The sequence below is a fragment of the Sus scrofa genome, chromosome 6, assembly GCF_054392235.1.
Source record: "Sus scrofa isolate SSC_HxYL_T2T_F1_AM1 chromosome 6, Sscrofa_HxYL_maternal_Yorkshire_Landrace_v2.0, whole genome shotgun sequence".
Lineage (NCBI taxonomy): Eukaryota > Metazoa > Chordata > Mammalia > Artiodactyla > Suidae > Sus > Sus scrofa.
In genome coordinates this window covers 13,278,330-13,297,165 of record NC_139388.1, presented here as the reverse complement: position 1 = coordinate 13,297,165, position 18,836 = coordinate 13,278,330, and the positions used below count along the sequence as shown (strand labels likewise).

Genomic DNA, 18,836 nt, shown 5'->3' with positions numbered 1-18,836 from the left:
AGTGACGGGCTCCCTGCCCCCACTCAGCCTGGACCCTCCCAAGCCCACAGGACGGGGAGAGCACGGCCCATGCAGAAAACTGTTAGGGACCCAGGAATTTTAATATGCCCCTTGGCGCCCAGCCGAATCACCAGTCAGAAGCGGGCGCCGATTCAGAATCCGTAACGTTGCTGTGCTCCCCGGAAATCAGCCTGAGCAGGGAGAGAAGCACGGGGAAGGGGCCATATCCCCGAGCCTCACTTCACAGACGAGATGCCTAGACAGAGAGGGTGGGAAACAAATACCCTAGAATGTCTGCAGTATGACCGCCTTCTCAAAGCTGAACTCTTTTTTCCTCCAGTATTTTATTATGAAACACGTCAAACGTACAGGGAACACCAAAACACGCTCCTGCCACGTCCCATTGTCCTGTACTTTATCAGTGCCGCTCGTCCTTTTGATACATTTCAGAGTAAAATGAAAACACTAGTCTTTTTCTTTATTGAGAGTTTTTGTTTTTGTCTTTTTAGGACCGCAGCTATGGCATATGAAGGTTCCCAGCCTAGGGGTTGAATTGGAGCTGTAGCTGCCGGCCTACACCACAGCCACAGCAACACGGGATCTGAGCTCCATCTGCAACCTACACCACAGCTCACAGTAACGCCAGATCCTTAACCCACTGAGCGAGGCCAGGGATCAGTCCCGTGCCCTCATGTATACTAGTCGGGTTCGTTAACCACTGAGCCATGATGGAAACTACTTTACTGAGTTATAAAAGTAATTATAAAAGTGATGCATGTTCGGAGTTCCCATTGTGGCGCAGTGGTTAACAAACCTGACTAGGAACCATGAGGTTGCAGGTTCAATCCCTGGCCTCGATCAGTGGGTTAAGGATCCAGCGTTGCCGTGAGCTGTGGTGTAGGTCGCAGACTCGGCTCGGATCCTGTGTAGCTGTGTCTTTGGCGTAGGCAGGCGGCTACAGCTCCGAATTGACTCCTAGCCTGGGAACCTCCATATGCCGTGGGTGCAGCCCTAAAAAAAGACAAAAAAAAAAAAAAAAAGTAATGCATGTTCAAACAAACAATTCAGAAATATGTAAAAATATGTTTCGTCTGACCCTTCCTTTCCTCCACCACTATTAAAGTGTGTGTTTCCTTCCAGACTTCTTTCTGTGCTTATATACACACATATTTACATGTGGTTTCTAATGCTTTTTGAAAAATGGAAACATACCCTTTTACAGATCTGCCACCTGCCGCATTTGGAGTCTGAGGTTACGCTCCAGTGGCAGACAGACTGTGTGCTGTCTGCCTTTTCTGTTCATGTGGGCTTTGGGTTAAGCAGATCTTCAGAGAGAAATTGGCTACGGGTGACTTCTCTCCCAGCTCTTACGCATAGGAACTGAACTATTGAGTTGGTTCTTGGTTGTTTTCTTTGGAGTTCCTGCTGAGAGTCACCATAGCCCCCGAACAAGTCTCATGTTATGGGCCCCAGATATTTCTCCTTCCACTGAAGTAGCCAGAGGGTCCCCATCCCTGCTCCTGTCCGCATGCCCTCGGACTTGGGCAAGGCGTCTGGTTTCTCTGGCTGTAGTCACCCCATTTGCAAAACGAGAATAACACCGTATGCCCTGCCTGGCTCGTAAGACTGTGACGCTCACTGAACACACACGTGTGAAATCTCAGCGTGTATCGTTGGCATGGTTCACCGTTGATTAAAATCTTTTAGAAGTGGGGAGTTATCCTCCTTTAAGCTCTGCTTTCTTCACATCCAGAACCCACCACCTTGGTGTTTCTCTGGTGGTTTTGAGAACTTCTGGATAACCTTTCGCTTATTTCACCTCTTGCACCTGCCTTTCAAATATTAGAGCTCGGCTGGGTTCAGTCAGCTGCCTTCTTTGCTTTTCTGACTAATCTCTTCATCCTGCATCTACCCCTATCGCACACGTCTCTCCTCTAAACCCCAGACTGGGACTCGAACGGGCTCCTGGGGGTTTCCATGAGTGTGTCCCGGGGGCAGGAGCCTGCTCAGCACTGGCCACCCAGCTGCGAGTCCGCGGGGGTCGCCCACCTCCCGGACTCCCGCTCCTTGAGAAGGGCACCTCACTTTGCCCAGCTGCCCTGTCCCTGCGCCGCCCCCCCCCCCCCTTGCTGATGCCAGCCTTGAATTCATCTCTCCTGCAGTGCTCTGTTGGCCTCCAGAGCAGGCTTCCCATCTGTGGGCTTTTCCAGTCATTTCTAGTAGGTTCCGGAGACCCAGTGTGATCACAAAGCGTCTCCAGGGCCTTTCAGAGACCCTGTAAAGCCCAGGCAGCCAGGCAGGATAGAAGACTCCCCTCATGGCCCTATGGCTCTCTGTGCACCCAGCAGAGCAAACATCCTGCCTCCTGGGGGCACGGAACAGTCCACACCCGATTAGGCGGCTCCCGTACTTCTCACACCTGGATGCGTGTGCCTCGGAGACTCTCAGGGATTCCCATGCTGTTCGTTTCCGTCTTCTTGTTGGCCACCCTGCTGCACGGTGAACTGCCTGAATCCTGAGGCTGTGGTCTGTTCACTGAGTTGCCAGTGCCCAGAATGTCACAGAAATGGAGGCAGGCTGCTCGCTCGGCCATGGGGCCCCCTCTTTGGCTTGGGCTGTTGTGGCCACAGCTTCGCCAGGGACTGTGGTGGGCAGCACCTTCCTTCCATTCATTCTTTTCTGGTATGGGCTGTCTTGTTTTGTTTCGTCTTTCTTTTTTTTTTTTTTTTTGGTCTTTTTGTCTTTTTGTTGTTGTTGTTGTTGTTGTTGTTGCTATTTCTTGGGCCACTCCCGCGGTATATGGAGGTTCCCAGTCTAGGGCTTGAATTGGAGCTGCAGTCACCAGCCTACGCCACAGCCACAGCCATAGCAACATGGGATGCAAGCCTCCTCTGTGAGGAGGATCCTTAACCCACTGAACGGGGCCAGGGATCGAACCTGCATCTTCATGGATGCTAGATGGGTTTGTTACTGCTGAGCCACAACCAGAACTCTGAAAGTAACTGTTTTGTTTGTTTGTTTGTTTGTTTTTCCAGCCTATGGAAGTTCCCAGGCTTGGGGTCGATTCGGAGCTGTAGCCGTTGGCCTACACCACAGCCACAGCAATGCCAGATCTGAGCCGCGTCTGCCACCTACACCACACTGGATCTTTAGCCTACTGAGCGAGGCCAGGGATCGAACCTGTGTCCTTATGGATGCTAGTCAAATTCGTTTCTGCTGAGCCACAACAGGAACTCCCCAAAAATAACCTATTTTTCAACGTACAGTTTAGTAGCCTTTAGGACATTCGGGGTGTTGCCCAACCACCAACTCTGCCTAGTTCCAAATATGTCCTCACTCCAGAAGGAGTTCCAAGTATGATTCCGCTTACATGAAGGATCTAAAGTCATCAACCCCATAGAGCCAGGGAGTACAAGGGGGTTGACAGAGGAGAGGGAGACAGAGAAATAGGCAGTTGCTGTTCAGATTGAAATTTCAGATAGAAAGTTTCAGTTACGCAAGATGAATAAGTCTAAGGGTTCCCGTCGTGGCTCAGTGGCTAACTTATCTGACTAAGAACCATGAGGTTGCGGGTTCGATCCCTGGCCTTTCTTAGTGGGTTAAGGACCCGGCGTTGCCATGAGCTGTGGTGAAGTTTGCAGCCGCGGCTCGGATCCCGCGTTGCTGTGGCTCTGGCATTGGCCGGTGGCTACAGCTCCGATTAGACCCCTCACCTGGGAACCTCCGTGTGCTGAGGGAGCAGCCCTAGAAAAGGCAAAAAGACACACACACACAAAAAAAAGATGAATAAGTCTAGAGGTCTGCTTTGCAACAGGGTGCCTATAATACTGTTCTCTACTCTGAAATTTTTATTAAAAGGGTTGATCCCTGAGTTCCTATTGTGGCTCAGCAGGTTAAGAACCTGACATATAGTTCTGTGAGGTCGCAGGTTTGATCCTTGGCCTCAGTCAGTGGGTTAAGGATCTGGTGTGGCTGTGGTGTAGGCCGGCAGCTGCAGCCCCAACCAAGCCCTAGCCTGGGAACTTCCATATGTTGCAGGTACGGCCCTAAAAAGAAAAAAGAAGGAAAAAAAAAAAAAAAGAGGGTGGATCTCATGATAAGTGTTCCTACCACAAAAAAAGAAAAAGAAAAAAAGAAAATCTACCTTCCCCATGAAGCAGTCACTCCCCCGAGCCCCGTGCCCCCAGCCCCTGATCTACTTATTGTCTCCACGAATTTGCCTGTTCTGGACATTTCATATAAATGGAATCATGTAGCAGGTGGCCCTTTATGTCTGGCTTCCTTCACCCAGCATCATGTTTTTGAGGTGCACCCACATTCCAGCACCTGTCAGCTCTCCCTTTTCCTGGCTGAGTGATACTTCATTATGTAGGTGCACGCGTTTCCTTTGTCTTGTCAGCTGGTGGGCATTTGGGTTGTTCCCACCTTGGCTCATGAATAATGCCGCTGTGGATATGCATGCACGCGTATTTGCCAGAGGACCTGTTCTGTTGTCCCTGTCATTCTTGCCTGACACCCCTCTTCCCATCTTATTTTTCCAAACCAGACATCCAGTACACCTGGTGTGTGTGCATGTTTAGGGGAAAGATCTCTTCAGGGAATTAGTTGGCTTCATGCTGCCTCTGCTACTTGTCTCTTCCTGTCCAAGTGTTTTTTTGTCCTTCGTTGCCTGGGCCACTCATTTGGTGATTAATCTTGGTGAGAAGGTTTGCATGTCTTGTCTCCCCAGTAAGGGCTTGCACATCCAGGTCCCTCTTAGGCTTCTGTGTCCCTGCACAGAACCCCACACACGTGAGGCGACCCTAGTAGCCTCCTAGACCTATACCTGCCGTGTGCCACCTGCCTGCTGGTGACTGACCCCCCACCACTCCCACTCTTCCCTGTCCCCCCTTTGCAGATGATGTGCTGACTAAAGATGCAGGGGAGTGTGTGATCTGCCTGGAGGAGCTGCTTCAGGGGGACACGATAGCCAGGCTGCCCTGCCTGTGCATTTATCACAAAAGGTACGAGAGGCCCAGCAGGGCCAGCTCAACTGCACCCAGACCCCAGAGGGCTCCTTCCCTGTGCTGAGGGCAGAGTGGAGGGTGGGCCTTGCTGGTCACCCTGTCCCCCAGGACTCTGGGTGGGGTCGATGCAGAGGCCAGCAGGCAGGAGGTCTGGACATGCCGAGTGCAGGTCCTGGGTGGTGGGGGCAGATGGGGAGGCCCGTGGGGGTGCAGAAGAAGCTCCTGGAAGGTTGAGTCTCTGTCTCTGTGCGCCTTCCCTTTCTCTGTGGCCCTTTGCTCCACAGGGCGTGGGGCCTCTTCTGCGAGATGAGCAGCACGGAGGGTGTGCTTGCTGCCCCGGCCCCGCCCCTGCCCCCCGGAGGCCAGGCAGGCAGGAATAGCCACTACCTGTGGGGCCGTGGGCTGTGAGCCACTATAATTAGCAGGGCTGAGACTCATCCTCAGACTCGTTCTTGTTTCCAAGTGGAAAGAAGACACCTCCTTACTCAGGACCGGAGGACGCTGTGTGCTGCCTGTGGCCGCCACCTGCTCTCAGCCCCTTGAGCCCCAGCGCTGCTTCCTGACACATGGGCTTTTCCAAAGCCTGACTCACAGGGCCACTGGCCACGGGGCAGCATGTGGATGTGGCCAGTGCCGGGAAGGCTCCAGTGAGGCCTGGGCGGGGGGAGGGGTGCGTCCTGGCCTGGGCCCAGCACCCAGGGCTCCAGTGTCCCAGGCAGCATCGACCGGAACCAGGAGGGAACTTCAGCTCTGGGGAGATTATGCAAATGATCTGTCTGGTTCCTGTTTTGAAAATACCCAGATGTTGTTTTACAGAAAGCCGTCTTGGGGCAATTGCTGTTCCCTCTCTGTTCAGACTCTTTTCTGTAAACTCCAGAGACCAGAGTTCCCTGCCAGCCTCCTGTTTGGCTCTCCTGAACAATGTCCCTATGCCACAGGGCCAGCCCTGCTCTAGAAAGGCCACATGCTGGCTGCCCACCATGGCCAGCCAGGCCAGAGCATGGGGGTCACCTCAGAAGTTACCCACCAGGGAGGGTACCTCAGGCTGCTCCTTGGACCCAGGAGAGGACTTGCAGATAGCTGGTTGGCTGCCCTGCACAGCCCCGACTCTTGCCTTCTCACTGGTAGCTGTTGCTGTCCTCCCGGGCTCCCCCTCCATGAGGTCTTGGTCCCTCTCGAGACCACAGCCCCAGCTTCCTGAAGCGCCGAGGTCCAGCCCGGTCCCACACCCCCGACACCGGGCCTCCGGCCGAGCCAGAACCCATCTGGGTGCCCTCCCTTCTCCTTGCTTGGAGACAGTGGGTATCTGGGGGCCTCGAGGCGAGTTACAAATCCCCTGTTCAGAGACCTGGTCCTTGGAGCGAGCCCCCTAAGCAGCAGCCCGGTCAGCTGGTGATGTGTTTCCTTTGCTGCCTCTCCCCTCAGTTGCATAGACTCATGGTTTGAAGTGAACAGATCTTGTCCAGAACACCCTGCGGATTGACCCTGCTGGGCTCGCTTGCTGACTCCTCTCAAAGGTGAGCCTGTGGTTGGGATGGAGTCGCTCTGGGACCAGGAGGGTGGGGGGCTCCGAGCTGCCCTCACACCCCCCCACCCCTGAGAGGGTCGGGGAGAGGGGAGCATGTTAGCAGCAGTGGTGCCGTGGGGTGGGGTGGTTTCCGGGCAGGATGCGAGTGGAGACTTGCTCGGTCATGGAGAAGAACCTGCTTAGCAGAGGTAGCTTCGTTGGGCTGTGTTCCAGATGTCTGGGGCCGGTCTCCCTGAGGAGAGGGCCGGGCAGGAGAAGCAGCACAAACTCTGGGACAAGACACTGCCTTGCTTCCCAACTGCCTCGTGCTCCCTGGGTGGTGGGGGCAGGTCCTCACCTTAGGGGTCTCTGCTGCCTCTTTGGGGAAGGGACATCACAGGCCCTGTTCGAGACGGCACGTGTTCTTGAGGCTTCCAGGCCGAGCTTGGGGCCCCGCTACCCACAGCAGAGCAGTGCGATCGGCTTCCTCCCCAGATGTGCACTTGCTCTCCCCAAACCATCGTTTGACCCCCGTTTCTCCTTGGGCGCGTTGCTTTGTTGCCACCGTCCCCTCCTGTCCCCATCCGGGCTGGCGCTTGTGCTCCTTGCTAACAGACTAAACCCGCAGAGAAACCCACACCCAAACCCGGACTCCACCTCCTCTCACATCCGAGGGTCTGGGGGCCTCTTTCCCTCTCTCTCCCCGCCTGCCTCTGTTTTCTGTTTTCTTTTGTTCTTCGTTAGGTTTATTTTCTTTATTCCAAGTAAACTCCCAGAACAGCTGATGATGTCAAACTATTCAGGGACATTGGCTCTTTTTACCTTCGCCTCAAAAACTGAGGACGTGGGGCGAAGAAACAGCAAGGGGGAGAGTGAGGCCGAGGGAGTGGAGCCTGGCGCTGGCTGCGAGCCCACCTTCCTGGCACATTTGGCTTCACGATGTTCGGCGCCGGGGCCCCCGGACCGGAACCATGGGCGCCCCGGCCCGGCCTCGCGGGATGCACACGTCCAGCCTCGGCCCCTCGGAACACGACTCACGTCTCCTGGTCCCCACAGGGACAGCCAGGCCCCCCCCCGCCCCCGTTCCTGAGAGGAGGCTTCGGACCCTGGGGCAGAGCTGAGCTGGGGACACCCGTGGGAACAGGGCGCCCCTCCTGCACTGACTTCCAGAGATGGTTCTCCCTTTCTCCCCGAGGACACCAGACTGGATGAGCGTGCGTTTGCCAGAAGGAAGAACCACCCGCTCTCCTTCCCTCATCCTCATCCCAGGAGGGAAAGGGCATTTTCTTTTTCACTTTCGAAAGGCGTTGTGGGTCTGTCTCTAAAGTGTTTACAAAAAAAACTATAAAAACAAAAAAACAAAAAACAAAAACAAAAAGTCTAGTGTCGACTGGTGTTTTCCCTCGTGATGTTTACAGATCGCTGTCTGCGGCCCTGCCAGAACCTGCTCAGAACCCACTCGCTCGGGGGCAGAGACGACAGAGCGGGTTCTCGCCAGGCGCGGCCTTGCTCACGGCGGCCTCGCCCTCGCCAACCGCTCGGCCTTGGTTTCTTGTTTGGTTGGTTTCTTCCCCATTTTTTATGCCCTGGTCTCGCACTTTCTCCCCTCGGGACCCTGGTATCTTGACTTCATTGCCAAAAACCAGCCCCCCAAGGGACCTCTCCTCCTCCTCTCCGTTTCTCTTCCTTCCCGCTTCCTCCTGGTTCTGGTCCGTTGCAAGGATTTAACAATCACAAGTGTCCTGCAAAAATGCCTGAACATTTTTCTTAGACCCTTGTGGAGTTTTTTTTTCCCCAAAAAAAACTTAGACACACAAAAGACTTATTTAACGGATCTGTACAGCCACCCCGTGTTCAGGCGTTCTGTTTGAGAACATTTTAGCCATTGGTGTTCACACATGGCATCAGCCCCTGCAAGATAGGTTTCTGTATTTGTATATTACAATACAAAAAAAAAAAAACCCTTATAAAATGTTTAAAAACATGTTCAAAGCCGGGGGGAAAAGCTTACTTCATTAGTCAAGGTGTTTTGATATGGTATTAAAATAATGTCTAATAAAAGATGCACTGTGTGACTTCATTTTAATCAAGTATTTCTACACAGTCAAGACATGGGCAGTGAAGGCCTAGCTCTTTAGCCTTGCTTCAGGCTGGTACTCGGGGTTACAGGTATGTGGCATGGCTCTCGGCAGCCGTGCCTGGGTGAGAGAATGTGGCAGGTCAGGCCAGAGTCCTGCAGGTGTATGAACCCTGCAAGCCTCGTGGACTCACTCTGTCTCCCGTCACCTGTGGAGTGGCTTTGACAGAGCTGTCGTGGAAAGATCTGCAGGGGTAAAGATCTTGCGGCCCCTGGAGGCCGCAGTGATGTGGGTTCTTCAGGCATTGGCCTGGACCCCACCACCTCACCCCTGGCTCCCCATCCCACACCCTGCCGTGCCTGTGGCTCAGTGCTGACTCATGGGCATGCTTCACTGAGGCCCAGAAAGAGGCCCTAGTTTGGGGCTGAGCCAGCTCAGAGCCCTTGAACTAGGACCAGCCACTCGGGGCTCACAAAAGTTGGCACTCCTTGGGTGGGGCAGGAAGCCCAGGGCAGCTGGTAGCCATGCATGCCTGGCCTCTGTCTCTGTGCCAGACAGGCTCCCGGAGCGGCATTCCAGAGCCTCCCACAGAGCCTGCGAAGGAAAGCTCTGGAGGGAGATGACTGCGCCGCTGCCTCTGTGGGCGCCAACCCCACCAGGCCCTGCCTCTGCCGTCTTCTGTTCTGTTGCCTGAAACACCTGCTCGCTGCAAGGGCATTGCAGGCTGGTGGGCAGATGTGGGCGAAGCACCAGCGCGCCCAACATTTCCGAGAAACACTCGAGTTTGTGGATCTGAGCTTGCTGGGTGGAGACCCCCCCAAGACCCACAGTCGCCATGGTGGCAAGAACCTCGGCTCTAAACTACCTGCACAGACTCCTCTGCAGAGGATGTTGGGGAAACAACTGCATCTAAACTTCAGCTGCCCCATGTGTGAAGTGGGAACAAAGTCACGCAGCTCAGAGGTCACCGTGAGGGGCAGAGAATCTGCCCAGAAGCCCCTGGCACATGCATAGCAGGCTTGCCTTTGGCTTTGTCACTGCAAAGAGCACTGTTCTATTCACAGCACCTCCTGCTTCTGCCTGGCAACTGTGTCTCCCTGTTCTATATTTAAGTCCTCCTGCAGAGCTGGCCCCAGAGATCTCCTTGTCTGACCCCTGGGCCTGAAGATGGAGAGGAGGCCTGTGTGCCCATCTCAGTGGCTTAGGCCCAGTGGCCTGGGCAGCACCCAGGGTGAGCTGAGTGGTCCTGAGCCGGGTGAGGCAGGGCTGGAGCCCACACTGGCTGCTATTCCAGGCTCCTGAGGCTGGTGCTCGTCCCCACCCGCAGTGACTCCCCCCCCCCCACCTGGCCCTCTGCTGGTTGCCAAGTTCTCCACATTCAGTCCCGGATTGCCAGCTCCTAGATGGGGGTGGGACCGGGGTTGTCTGGGTTTTCCAGATGGAGCTGGTGTCTGTCATCTTCCATCCAAACCGCTCTCCTGAACTCTGCCTTTCTGGAGGGGTGGGAATTGGCAGGAACTGGGAGGTAGGTTCCACCCACTCCCTCTTTTAAGGGCCCAGTGCGCTTGGGGTGGGGGCTTCCTGGACAGGCCCCCTTGCTAGAACCATCTGTCTTATAGCCATTTAATGGTGTTGAGGTTTTTTGGTTTTTTTTTTTTTTTTTTTTTTTTTTGTCTTTTTGCCTTTTCTAGGGCCGCACCCACGGCATATGGAGGTTCCCAGGCTAGGGGTCGAATCAGAGCTGTAGCCACCAGCCTACACCACAGCCACAGCACCGCAGGATCCAAGCTGAGGCTGCGACCTACACCACAGCTCACGGCAACACTGGATCCTTAACCCACTGAGCAAGGCCATGGATCGAACCCACAACCTGATGGTTCTTAGATTTGCTAACCACTGAGACATGCTGGGAACTCCGTGTTGAGGTTTTTAGAATGTCCTTACTCCTAGGAGACAGGTGCTGAATTATATAGGTGAGTGATGTCAAAAAATTTGTAGCCCAATTCCAGATGGTTTCCCCCCACAATACACACATGAAGCAAATAAAAGCAAAAATGTTCACTGGTGAGTCTTCAGTTGCTGGCATTTCAGTGAACGGTGTACTTTTTCGAACTCCCCTGCATGTTTGGAGTTTTTCCTAATAGAAAATTGCATGGAAATGGCCATTTGCTGAGCACCTGCTTGTTGCCAGGCGCTGGGGCCACATCAGAGAGGAGCCCTGCCAGCAGGGGAGAGTGCCACCGCGGAGGGAGGGGGCGGAGGGGGCTGCCCGGGGAGGGCCACAGGTAGCTGGCAGCCTGTGTGGAGGGGAGGGCACTGGTGAGCTGTGTCCCCATCAACACGTGTGGCCGATGGTTAGATTGTGTCTCCTTTATCAGGTGATTTCCTGGGAGGAGCCATGACACTTGCCCCACGTCACCCCCTGGCACAGCTACTGCTCTCATCCAGGGGACAGAAACATCACAGAGGAGGGAACCAGCACTCAGCCCAGTGATGGCAGAGAGGAGGGGTTCCAAGAACTTAACTAGTCTCAGGAGACAGCGGGGCTGCCTGTGCGGAGAGCCTGAACAGCTGATGGGGGTGGAAGCAGGGCAGGAGCTGGGAGGTGGCTTGGGAGATTGGGGGTGAGGCAAGAAGGAGGATGCTGCTGTCTCCCCTGCGTCCTTCACTCAGCCCCTCTCCTAAGGGCCAGGGCCACGGGGTAAGGGAGGGAGATCTCCACTATAGGCTCCTGGGACCTGCAGTGGGCTGGAGAGCTTAGAGGTTGATTTCCAGGATGCCAGGCACTGCCTACACCCTGGGAAGGAGGGGGCGCCCAGGGCTGTAGGTCCCTGCAGAGGTGAGTGCTGGGCACCGCTGCCCCTGCAGACACTGGCGTCTGAGCTTTGTGGAGTCAGGCGCCCCCTCGTGGACTTAAGGGAAACAACTACCAGGTACCCTGGGTGAGGCAGTCTGGCCAGGGATCCCAACAAGACAGAGGCAAGGCCCCAGGGTGGGCAGCGTCTGGTGTTGAGGGTAAAAAAAGCTGGTAGTATGATACATCACACCATGGAGAGGTGTGGTACCTGGAAAATCACTTCCGTCTCCAGTGATTAGTAGCAGCCACTTGAAGGACTTGTTCAGAATGTTCTAGATCCCACTTGGGGCTCCGTGGAGGAGTCTGTAGTAATTGATGATGGCCATGGGCAAGTCCTCAGGCCCTGGGGTTCTCATAGTGGGAGCAACTGGGACAGGGGCCTGGGCCTCTGAAAGTAACCTTTCTATAGTCAGACCACAACCCCTCCTCAGGCTGTACAATTCAGGGCAGGCCCAGGACAAGGGACAAGGGAGTCACTACCCAAAGGACAGAGAACCTGAAGGAGGTGGGGTAGGCACAGGGGACCGTTCACAGGTGCCACGTGCTCATCTCCAGATGGCTGCAAACAGGGTTCAGGTTTATTTGGGGAGCCCGCGAACGTGGAGTGGGAGGTCCCTTCCCCCACCAGCAACTGAGTGTTCCTGTCACCAGGCAGACAGAGAAGGGCTATGCGTGCTGGGTCCCCCAGGCTTTGTCCCCACCCCCACCCCCCAAGCAGTAGGGAGGCTGATATGGAGGGGCGTTGTCCTAGTCTAGGGTGACCCACACTGCCTCTCCTAGCCAGGACAGGAAGTGTGAGAGCACAGAGAGGAAGCAGCTTCACAGGGAGTGATCCTGAGCCGTTTACTGGACTTCTCAAAAGGCTCCTGAGAACAGCAAGAGGGCCAGGGAGGAGCCGGCTGTCCAGGCTTCTCTCCTCAGGCCTCGGCTGCCTCCGAATGAAAGAGCCAGTGGGCAGGGCAAAGGCAGAGTCATTCTGTGGCACGAAGACGTCCCAGATCAGGAAGTGCCACTGACTGGGGGCTTGTGGGGCAGGTGCTCAGAGCCCCTCACAGCACCTTGCCTGGGTTCATGAGGCCGCGGGGATCCAGTGTGGCCTTGAACTGCCGCATGACCTCCATGCCCACGGCACCCACCTCCTCCTGCAGCAGCTGCCGTTTGCCCAGCCCAATGCCATGTTCCCCAGTACAGGTGCCATGGAATGCCAGTGCGTGCCTGAGAGGCAGCGGAAGGAATTCTTCAGCAGGTGCCCCCCACTTCCCTCAGCTCTCCCCAGCCCCCTCCCTGCTTCATTCACCCTTACCTGGCCAGCTGTTTTGAAAAGGCCATGACCTTGAGGAGCTCCTCAGGGTCCTCCGGGTCTGCCAGCAGGATGCAGTGGAAGTTGCCATCGCCCACATGCCCAACGATGGTTCCTGGGGGCCCAGAGGACAGAGCTGCTTGCCCTCAGCCTGGCCCCTCCCCTGCCCTCCCTCCCCCACCCGCTCTGTGGGGGCCCGCAGCACCTGTGAGTCCGGAGGCCTTCAGGTTCTCCTTGGTCTGCACCAGGATCTCCGGCAGCCGGGAGATGGGCACGCACACGTCGGTGGAATAGCCCTGAGTTGAGGCCGGCCTGTGAGCTCCCCCCCCATCCCACCTGCTCGGAGCTAAGGGGTCAAGGCTACGAATGGGTTCAGGGGGCTGGCTCTAAGCCTCCAGCAACAAGGTGACTGGCCGGAGTGTGTTCCCTGGACCCTGTCGGCAGGTGCTCCCAAGTCTCTCGTCCTACTCCCCATCCCCAGCTGTGTTCGGGTCCCAAAGCACCTGCTACCTGGAGCCTAGCCTCCCCTTCCGGCTGGCTAGCAGTTTCCGCTTCCTCCTGAAAGCCTGCCCTCTCTCTGGCTCGAGGCCGGGGCTCCCCGCTGAGGGTTTGGCAGTTTTGTCAGCCGTGCCCTCAGCCTGCTTCTCCGGACAACAGGCTAGAGGGCGGAGGAAAGGCTCCCACTTCCACCCCAGCCCGCTCACCTTGCAGCCGGGCCGCAGGGCTAGGGCTGCGTACCAGGCGTTGTGCCGCGCCGCCCAGAGCCGGCTGCGCTCCTCGGCCTCCTTGGCCCAGGAGAAGTGGGATCCTCCATTGTGCCGGGTGATCTCTTCTGTGGAAGGTCGAGGGTTGACACTGGCCCCGCTCCGGGGCAGCCCGTGCCCCCCTCCCGCAGCACCCCAGTGCACCTGTGCGCTGCACCTGCTCTGCCAGCGCCTGCTCCGAGCCATGGAACTCGAGGAAGAGTGTGGGCGCCACGCAGCAGTTCAGCTTGCTGTGCCTGTTGCATGCGTCAATCATGGCGTCATCCAGGAACTCTGGGACCAAGAAGTCCGATGAGGTGAGGACTAGCCTTCCAGACCTCCTCCAGGGCGCCCACGGGGACTGCCCAGTCCCTGGCTCACCAATGCGGGCCACAGGCACTGCAGCCTGGAGGATGTGTACAGTGCTGTCCACTGCCGCTTGGATGCTGGGGAAGGCACAGGTGGCGGCCACCGTGGCCTCAGGGACAGGGTGCAGGCGCAGGGTGGCGGCTGTGATGAGTCCCAGGGTCCCCTCGGAGCCCACAAAGAGCCCGGTGAGATTGTAGCCCGCTGCGCTCTTCCTAGGCCCGAGGACATGAGGGTGAGCGCCCAGGCCACGAGATGATGGATTTTTGGCCAGAAGCCAGGTGGGGAGCTGCGCCCAAGGTCTGCGCTGGCCCCCTCGGGTGCAGACTGCCACCAAGGCAGCCTTTCCCTGGCACAGCCCGAATCGGCCTCAAGCAGGGGGAGCAAACCCTGGGACCCTCACTTTCGGCCCACGGACATTTTCACAACCCGCTTCTCCAAGAGGCCCCGGTGGCTGCCGGTAGAGGGCGCTCACCGGAAGTGCCGGCCGGGCCCCGCGGTGTGGAGCAGCCGCCCACCAGGCAGCACCACCTCCAAGTTCAGCACATTGTCGCGCATGGTGCCATAGCGCACAGCGTTGGTGCCCGAGGCCCCGGTGGCCACCATGCCGCAAAGAGAGGCGTCTGCACCCGGATCTGCGGGGCAGAGGTCAGGCAGAAGGCAGCCTGGGGCGGGTGCCCATGGGCAGAGGGGTCCCCCTAAGCCCCAGAAACACCCGTGCCACCAGGGAGCCCTCCCAGCCCGGGAACGGCCTCGAGCCCCAGCCTACCCACGGGGAACCAGAGACCGCTGTCCCGCAGGTGGGTGTTGAGAGCTTTGCGGGTGACGCCGGGTTCCACCAACACGGAAAAGTCTTCTAGATTCAGCTGCAGGATTCGGTCCATGTGGGTCAGGTTGACGCAGACACCGCCCTGGCCGGAAGGGTGCCAGCGTTTGCTAACCAAGGTCTTTCCCCAGGACACAGCCCGGAGAACCCCAGCTCGTGGCCGACCTCTCAGCAGCCAGACCAGAGCCCCAAGACGGCAGGTAAGGAGGCTGGAGCTGGCTAGCCGTGGGTGGTGGAGGAGGCAGAGGGCAGGGTGGCAAGTGTGATGGGACTAGGATCTGGCCAGGGGGGGAGGCCACCATACATACCTGCACCGCACAGACTCCACCCTCAAGCCCGGTGCCTGTGCCAAACGGGATGATGGGCACGCCTTGGTCATAGCACAGGGCTGCCAGCTGGCTGACCTGCTCCACATTCTGGGGCCACACCACAGCGTCAGGAGGTTGGCACCTGCAACCAGACCCTCAGCCACTTAGGGGCGTGTGGTGCCCTCTGGTCCTGCTCAAATTTGAAGCAGCCAGAGGTATTGCAGGGCCTGAGGCTGCACAGTGGGCCAGGGGCAGAGCGCACCCTTCTGGAGGTGAAGAGGAGGGGTGGAGAAGGCCAGAGCACCCAGAAACGGATGGGCGGGGTGGGGGTGGGCGCAGAAGACAACCCAGGACCCTGGCTCTCAGCCAGGGGCTCTGATGGGGGCGGGCCTCCCACCTGTGAAAGGACTCATCGCGCCCGTGCTGCTCTCGGACCGCAGCGGCGGTAGACACATGCGGGCTTCCCACGACTGCCTTCAGAGCCTCCACAAAGCCTTTGCTGAGTTCGCCCTGCAGGGGACAAACACCCTGGCAGGGTCTCTCAAAGACGCCAGAGGCCATCCGGCCAGGGGGAGGCGTCAGAGTGGCGCTTCAATGGCCCGTGAACAGAGGCACCCACACCTCCGTGCTGCCTTGGCCAGGGGCTCATGGGGCTCTCAGAGCCCTTCCGTGGATTTCGTCCCATTTTACAGATGGGGAAATGAGGCCAGCAAGTCAGAGACAGGGCCTGGCCTAGAACGCAGCTCCTTGCTGCCCAAGCGCTGTTTTAAGCCCCAAAGCGTCCCTGTGGAGTCCACAGACCTTCCAGCTGAAACCCCCCAGCCCCACTCATGGCAGCTGTGGGGGCCTGGGCCTACTTTACTCAGTACCCACATTTGACCCGGGGTGGGGGTTGGGTGGAAGGGATGTGAGCCAGGTGGGTGATTCTTTGCCCAAAGTCTCCGGGTTGCTGGAGCAGCACAGAGCCTGGCGGAAACTTGGCATAGGGTCCCCCAGCCTCCAAGCCCCCCCCCCCCCACCTACCTGTGTCCCCCTGGAGCAGTAGCCCCTCCAGGGGAACAGCCGCCAGGTTGCAGCCCGGAGCAGGCAGGCCATAGCTGGGCAGAAGCCAGCAGCCACCCCAGCCTAGTAATTCTGCTGGGGGCAGGGCTGCTTAAGGTGGCACCGTTTTAAGGTGGCCCCGCCAGACCTCGGAGTCCACTCCTTAAAGGAGAGGCGGAGCTTACTAAGCATAAAGGGAAACAACAGAGGCCACTTGCTGGCTTAAGACTGTGTACTTACCCTCCATCAAGGCTGGGGTTTGGCACACACCCTTGCCCTTTCTCACCTTGCAAGTCCCAGATCCACTGTCACAGTTAGATGGAGGGTATGAGGAGGGAAGCACAGGGAAGCTCTTGGGGGATGGTTTGGGGCAGGGCAGTGAGGCAAGCCAGGAGGACTTCCTGGAAGAGGAGCACTTTAAGGATAAGCAATGGTTCACCAGATAAGTGAAGGAAAAGACTATTGCATCCCTTTGTCTCCACTCTCCCACTGGGCATATCCCAGGATTGTGCGGAGAGATGTGGCTGCTACTTTTGAAACTATTTCAAGCTCAGATTTCCTCCCACAGCAAATTTGAAGACGTGTGTTGCTAACATTACTGAGATAAAGCTATTTCTAGCTTGGCTATTTTTTTTTTGTTGTTTTTTTTTTCCCCCCCAGGAATCAAACCAGGAATACAAACTCCCACTTGGGTCCTTCTCCCCAGCCGCATTTGAATGAGTTCACATTTCACTCTCAATGTGTTTAGCTGGCTTATCTCAAAAAAAATCTCTTTTACAGTCGGTTAGTTCAAATCAAGATCCAGGGAAAGTCCACCCAATGCATTTGGTTAATGTGTCTCATAAGCCTCTTCATCTACAACAGTTTCTCGCTCTCCCACTTTTCCATGCCATTTATTTGTTAAAGAAACTGGGTCACTTGGCCGGTAGAATTTTCCACATTCTGTTTTTGGATGATTGCATCTTGTGGGATTGTTTAAGATATTTTTCCAGCTTCTGTACTTCTTGTCAACTGTTAGATCTAGGTGTGGTACTCTGTCCAGTACAACTTCCGCTCTGATAGAAATGTTCTCTCTATATGCTTCCCAACCTGGTAGCCATTAGCCACCTGTAGCCAATGGTCCTAGAGGTATTCGTGGATGGGGGAGAGCTCCTGGGTAGAGCTGGATGGCGAACCCCAAGAAGAGCCATGATATTGATCCCAGAAGTTCCGGAGCAGGATCACAGCAGCTGCAGCAGAGAGCCATACACTATACCAAAAAAACTGCCCCAGCCGACTCCTGGGTCCTGGTTAAGACAGTGAATGTGACCAGAAGACATTCAGTGATGATGTCGTCAGAGCTGACCTTGATGAGCTGCGTGCTCTGGCAGACCCACTAAGTCGTAAATCAGGCAGGAGCAAAAACAAAGTGAGGGCCAGGAAAATCGGGCATGAGCAGGGCCAGAGGGCAAAGTGAGCTGTGTGTGTAGGTGGCCCAGACCCCCATGTCAGCACCTGTCCCTCAGCTCACACCTATGGCCATGTGGGGGGAGCTATGACGACCAGCTGATGGAGGAGGGAAAAAGTCAAGCTCAGCTCATGAATGGATTGGCTCAATATGAACTTGTAGACTGAAAATGGACTGTTGCACTACAGCCCTGCATGGGGGTGACCCTGAGATGCCCCCAGCTGGCAGAGCTGCAGCTCAAACATCTGGGTATCCCTTTTCGGAGACAGAAAAGGAAATCAATAGGCGAGTGTATATGGGCCCAGAGGCAAAGGTGAATGGCTTGGCTGGTTGGTCAGGGGCCTGTGCAGAGACTGGAACATCAGGGTCAAAGGAAGTTTGGAGAAGATGCAGATGGAACAAAGTGAGATCTTTATAGCATCACATGGTAATGCCCACCTGAGAGCATCTACCTTGGAAGAGACTAAACCAAGCAGACAGTGTGGTTCAGCCCTCTGTCGTTGGGGAACCTCCATCAGTGGACACCCCGGTGCAGGCACAGTGGGAGCAAGGAAGAGCCTGATAATGGGTCCACCAGCACGGACCCCTGCTCACTAAGCCTGACCTAGCTACTGCCATGCCGAGTGTCTGCCCCCCAGCAGCACTCAATCCCCCGCATGGCACCATTCCTCAGGGAGACCAGCCAGCCACCTGGTAACAAGTTGATCACATCAGACCTTTTCCGCTCTGGAAGGGGAGCAGCTTGACTGCTGAAATCCACACGGTACCTATTATGGAGCGGGCTTGCCTCTCCTCCTGGCTGCGTGGCCTCAGCCAGCCCCGCTGCCTGAAGGTTCACACGGTGTTTGCGCCAACGACATGGTATAGCACACACACCTCAGGCCAAGCCACCCACTTTTTAGCAAAGGGGGTGCAGTAATGGGTAGATGGCTGTGGGATCCACTAACCCTCATGTGCATCTCACCAGCCAGAGACCACCCACCTGACAGAGCAATGGAAAGGATGGCCTTTGGAAGGTACAGCTAACACGCACGCCCAGACAGGCATCAACGCAACGGGAGGCCCAGGGATAAAGGGTGAGTGTCCACATCGTTGCCATTTTATTTTGAAAGAATTTTAGACTTTCAGAAAAGTTGCAAAAACAGTACAAGGAATTCCTTCGCTTCGCTTGGATCTCACTGATATTTATGTTGTGTGTATCCACAGTACAACCATCAAAACTAAGAATTAGTGAAATACTAACAGGGGCCGTGGCAGAATTGGTACATTACTCACCTATAAATTTGATTTCCCATTCGTCCACAAATGCTTTCTTGCTTCCAGGGGGTGTTTGGTTGGCCCGGGATCTCATCCACCA

The 18,836-nt window shown here is 56.2% G+C and overlaps 2 protein-coding genes and 1 long non-coding RNA gene across 9 annotated transcripts in view; 2 read left to right on the top strand and 1 right to left on the bottom strand.

The window, feature by feature from the left end:
• Window positions 1-8,574, top strand: part of LOC100739840 (E3 ubiquitin-protein ligase ZNRF1) — a 112,050-nt gene extending 103,476 nt beyond the window's left edge. For 2 of the 6 annotated variants that reach the window (XR_002344496.2, XR_014805439.1), the window contains exons 3-5: window positions 4,898-5,003; window positions 6,432-6,523; window positions 7,570-7,891. This is a non-coding gene — a long non-coding RNA (E3 ubiquitin-protein ligase ZNRF1). Of the gene's footprint in view, window positions 1-4,897; window positions 5,004-6,431; window positions 7,892-7,931 lie in introns of those variants that run through there. The other 4 variants (XR_002344499.2, XR_002344498.2, XR_002344497.2 and 1 more) reach the window with 4 other exon arrangements.
• Window positions 8,575-12,004: 3,430 nt separating this feature from the next.
• LDHD (lactate dehydrogenase D) lies at window positions 12,005-16,094 on the bottom strand. Its single transcript, XM_021093784.2, has 11 exons — window positions 16,015-16,094; window positions 15,389-15,501; window positions 14,992-15,133; window positions 14,627-14,768; window positions 14,333-14,492; window positions 13,873-14,072; window positions 13,657-13,785; window positions 13,453-13,580; window positions 12,954-13,044; window positions 12,752-12,863; window positions 12,005-12,663 (listed from the first exon to the last, which is right to left on the bottom strand). Exons 1-11 carry the CDS (start codon window positions 16,084-16,086, stop codon window positions 12,498-12,500), a joined length of 1,455 nt encoding a protein of 484 aa, XP_020949443.1. The 5' UTR covers window positions 16,087-16,094; the 3' UTR covers window positions 12,005-12,497.
• Window positions 14,745-18,836, top strand: part of ZFP1 (ZFP1 zinc finger protein) — a 68,228-nt gene continuing 64,136 nt past the window's right edge. For both annotated transcript variants that reach the window (XM_013998178.3, XM_084959578.1), the window contains exons 1-2: window positions 14,745-14,883; window positions 18,447-18,555. The gene's annotated coding sequence lies outside the window, so the exon portion shown is untranslated. The remainder of the gene's footprint in view (window positions 14,884-18,446; window positions 18,556-18,836) is intronic.

What these genes read in the sequence shown, in the direction of transcription:
- LDHD (XM_021093784.2), bottom strand. Translation starts at nt 16,086, where the DNA reads ATGGCCTGCCTGCTCCGGGCTGCAACCTGGCGGCTGTTCCCCTGGAGG. An exon ending in CCCTGCGGCCCGGCTGCAAG is followed by an intron (nt 13,045 to 13,452) that starts GTGAGCGGGCTG and finishes GCCTCAACTCAG; the next exon opens with GGCTATTCCACCGACGTGTG. An exon ending in GAAGGCCTCCGGACTCACAG is followed by an intron (nt 12,864 to 12,953) that starts GTGCTGCGGGCC and finishes CTGGGCCCCCAG; the next exon opens with GAACCATCGTTGGGCATGTG.